The sequence below is a fragment of the Nematolebias whitei genome, chromosome 1, assembly GCF_014905685.2.
Source record: "Nematolebias whitei isolate Nwh7 chromosome 1, NemWhi1, whole genome shotgun sequence".
NCBI lineage: Eukaryota > Metazoa > Chordata > Actinopteri > Cyprinodontiformes > Rivulidae > Nematolebias > Nematolebias whitei.
Window position 1 is genome coordinate 66,704,520 of NC_056498.1, and position 3,428 is coordinate 66,707,947.

Genomic DNA, 3,428 nt, shown 5'->3' on the forward strand with positions numbered 1-3,428 from the left:
TTAGAATAGAGTGTTCCTTTGCAGGCGAGATCCCACCTTCCTAAACAGGGCCTTTAATTTGCATAATTTACATTGTTTGATTTTTAATATTCTGTTGTTTCTGCCATATTTCTCTTCATCATCTCTCCCCTGTCCCTCCAGCCCCAGCCAGGGGCTCCACACTCCACCATGTAGTTCTGGGTCAGCAATGGGATCATCTGGTGGATTGTTGGCTGCTACAGAAGTCTGGTTGTATTCTGCCAGCCTGGTGAGCAGATGTTTCACCACCTCGGGGTGAGCCTCTGCGAGGTCTGACCTCTCGTATGGGTCACTGCTGATATTAAACAGCCAAACTGACTTCCCCAGCTTTCTGCGTCGCTTCTCAAGTTTCTGCCATCGTTCTGGACCATCTGGAAGAGCTTGCAGTGGGATCCAGTCCCCGTCACCCACGTTTCCTGTTAGTAGCTTCCAGTCACCAACCCTTAATGCAGCTCTTACGGCTGTGTCCCAGATCCCAAAGCCGTTGAGTTCCAGCGCTTTGTCATATGGCTCACCTGGTTTCCTGGAGACAGGGTCAATGTTGTATAGGATTTCAGTGCGAAGACAGGGCAAGCCCTCACTGATACTACCCCACACATCATAACCATCCAGAGCATGGTGTGACTGCAGAGCCCCTGCAAGTCCAAGCAATGTAGGATACCAGTCAGAAACATGGATCAGGGCTCTGCTGACAACACCTTTCCTCTTCAGAAGGGGGCTATGGACAAAACCAACAGCCTTTATACCCCCTTCCCAGTAGGTTCCTTTGCCTCCTCTCAATGGCCAATTGCTCCCCCCTGAGATTGGTTGCCCACCATTATCAGTTGAGTAGATCAGTACTGAGTTTTGATATAGCCCATTAGTCTTTAGCTCCTTGACAACTTGTGCAACCCCTTCATCCAGGCAGCTCAACATAGCTGCGTAGTGACGCCTGTGGCGATTGCTCTGAGAGTCATAGTAGCGCAGAAAACTATCTGGTACCTGCAATGGTGTGTGTGCAGCCTGAAGGGACAGGTAGAGGAAGAGTGGGGTGTCAGGATTGTGACTCCTCAGGATTTTCTTTACTCTGTTGCAACAAATGGAAGATTGTAAGGTTTAAATATATTTTACGTTGCTCTCTTTGAATGTGTGGATTTATTCGCTCTCACCTCTCAATGTAAAGCAGAGTGGAGTAGTTCCCCCTCATCTCCCATGCAGGTCTGTTTCCATCATGCAAGTCAAATCCACAAGCTTCAGCCCCGTCACAGCTCTGATAGGAGAAGTGGTCTCCACTGCCAGTCAGAGTCCCCAGGAAACTCTGAAATCCACGTCCTGTGGGCAGGCAGATCGGCCTGCAAAATCCCAGGTGCCATTTTCCCACCATGTGCGTGGCATATCCAGCTTCACCTAGACGTTCAGGCAGGGTGGGAATATCTGGAGGCAGGCAGAGGGGCTGACGTGGTCGGATGATGGAATGTTGGAGCCCAGTGTGAATTTGGTAACTGGCATCGAAGAAGGATATAAACATTATGTTAGAAAGGTATGCACATTGTTCAGAGTTTAAAGATTTAATGTTTTCTTAAATGTAATGTTACTTTAATGAAGTAACTAACTGCATAAAATAAAACAAAATTTAAAAATGCCTCAAAGTCTTGAATATGCTCTTATATGAACAAGCATTGGATCACTGGTTTATTGCCTCACAAAAAGGAGGAAAATGTATTCCCTTGATGTGATACAGCATACAAGAATGTTTGTTTATTAGCCATAAGACTCCCCTTATGGCTAATAAATAGTTTATAGATATGTTATTAATTCATTTATAAACACTTTAGAAATCATTAATAACTGCTTATTATGCATTAATTAAGGGTACCAGAGAGACCAAACTGACCAGTTTCTTGCCAAATAGTGAGCCAATCCTGTTCAATATTTCATCTAGAGTTGTTATATTAAACATTTCAGACTACCTTGTAAGCATTTTTAAACCAATTTCTTTAGCATAAAATGTAGTACTTTATCACTGCATTATAAGTACTGTATCTACAACTAATAATATATCATAAAAAATAGGTTTACAAATGCTTATTGTGCTTACAAGGTAGTGACTTAGTCTGAAATGTTTAATATAACAACTCTAGATGAAATATATAGGTGAACAGATTTGGCTCACTATTTGGCAAGAAACTGGTCAGTTTCTGTCACCCATTAATTAATGCATAATAAACAGGTATTGATGATTTATAAAGTGTTTATAGAGGAACTAAAAACATATCTATAAACTATTTATTAGACATTTATAAGGGGAGCCTTATTGTAAAGTGGTACCGAATGTTCTCTCCAAAAGTCCATTGATTTTTACACTAAACGACATTAGATGATTTCAGATACTCACCGTCCTGTCATCAGCTGACTGCGCGATGGTGAGCAGATAGGCTGAACATAATAATTTTCCAGTTTGACTCCTTCTGTGGCCAGCTGGTCCAATGATGGTGTTTTGATGTCAGAGCTGTGATAGCCGATGTCTCCATAACCTTGGTCATCCACCATGATGAAGATAAGGTGAGGTGATTTGGGCTTCCCCAACTCCTTAATGTTCCCTCTGCCATCCATGGGTTCACAAAAGCAGCCAAGACCATCAAGCAAGATTCTCCCAATTACCAGGAAAACCACAGAGTTGATTCCTCCCCTCATGTCCAGAAACACTCTGTTGCTGGCATTTACTGAAGACTGATTCTCTCAGAATTTGCTGTTCTTTAAGTTGCCACTCAGCAAGAGCATTTTTGCAGGATAATGGATCTGTGGATCCACGGAGCCTGTCGAAAATTCCTCTATTCATTCAGAATGAGTTGGAGGTTTTTAACGGGGCTTCTGCAGGAGGTGGAGAAAAACTCATCTTCAATGAGCAAAAGCAAGTTGGCAGAGGTCAGTGCTTGAGAATGACAGGAAGACTTCAGTTTCTGCAGAACCTTGCCACATTCTTACAAATTTTCAGGTGCCTCATGACTGAAATAACCTTGGAAACTCAAATATTTGCTGTTCACATGTCCTGTATAGTAAGCAGACTTTACAAACAGAGGTTATGACCTTGCAAAGCCCATTTTCTCACTGAAATAGTAGATAAAAGACAATGTGGAAACTACAGTGATTTCAGAAAGTTTAAAGGGTGACTTCTGGTCTTTTTACACCAAAATGGTGCTTTGGAGACTGTGGTAGCTGGGTGGTTGGTGTTGTAGTCTCATCCTGAGGTTGCAGGTTTGAACCCAAGTTGTGTCAGGAGGGGCATCTAGCATAAAACAAGCATTTATTTTGGGTTAATTGCGTCCACTGTGGTAAAAATAAAATAAAAACAAAATTAGTGCTTTTTTAAATGAAGCTATTTAAAACAGGCAACTTTTGAAAAATGTGGTTTTATGGCTGAATCACCTTGT

General features: G+C 42.2%; 1 protein-coding gene across 1 annotated transcript; it reads right to left on the reverse strand.

Annotated features, from left to right (window-relative positions):
- si:dkey-174i8.1 (arylsulfatase I) lies at positions 1–2,730 on the reverse strand. The gene is made up of 3 exons (XM_037686885.1): positions 2,393–2,730; positions 1,167–1,499; positions 1–1,084 (listed from the first exon to the last, which is right to left on the reverse strand). The coding sequence occupies exons 1-3, from the start codon at positions 2,689–2,691 to the stop codon at positions 1–3; spliced, it is 1,716 nt and encodes a 571-aa protein (XP_037542813.1). The 5' UTR covers positions 2,692–2,730.
- Positions 2,731–3,428: the final 698 nt, after the last annotated feature.

What these genes read in the sequence shown, in the direction of transcription:
- si:dkey-174i8.1 (XM_037686885.1), bottom strand. Translation starts at nt 2,691, where the DNA reads ATGAGGGGAGGAATCAACTCTGTGGTTTTCCTGGTAATTGGGAGAATC. An exon ending in AGTCAGCTGATGACAGGACG is followed by an intron (nt 1,500 to 2,392) that starts GTGAGTATCTGA and finishes CTTCGATGCCAG; the next exon opens with TTACCAAATTCACACTGGGC. An exon ending in ACTCTGCTTTACATTGAGAG is followed by an intron (nt 1,085 to 1,166) that starts GTGAGAGCGAAT and finishes TTGTTGCAACAG; the next exon opens with AGTAAAGAAAATCCTGAGGA.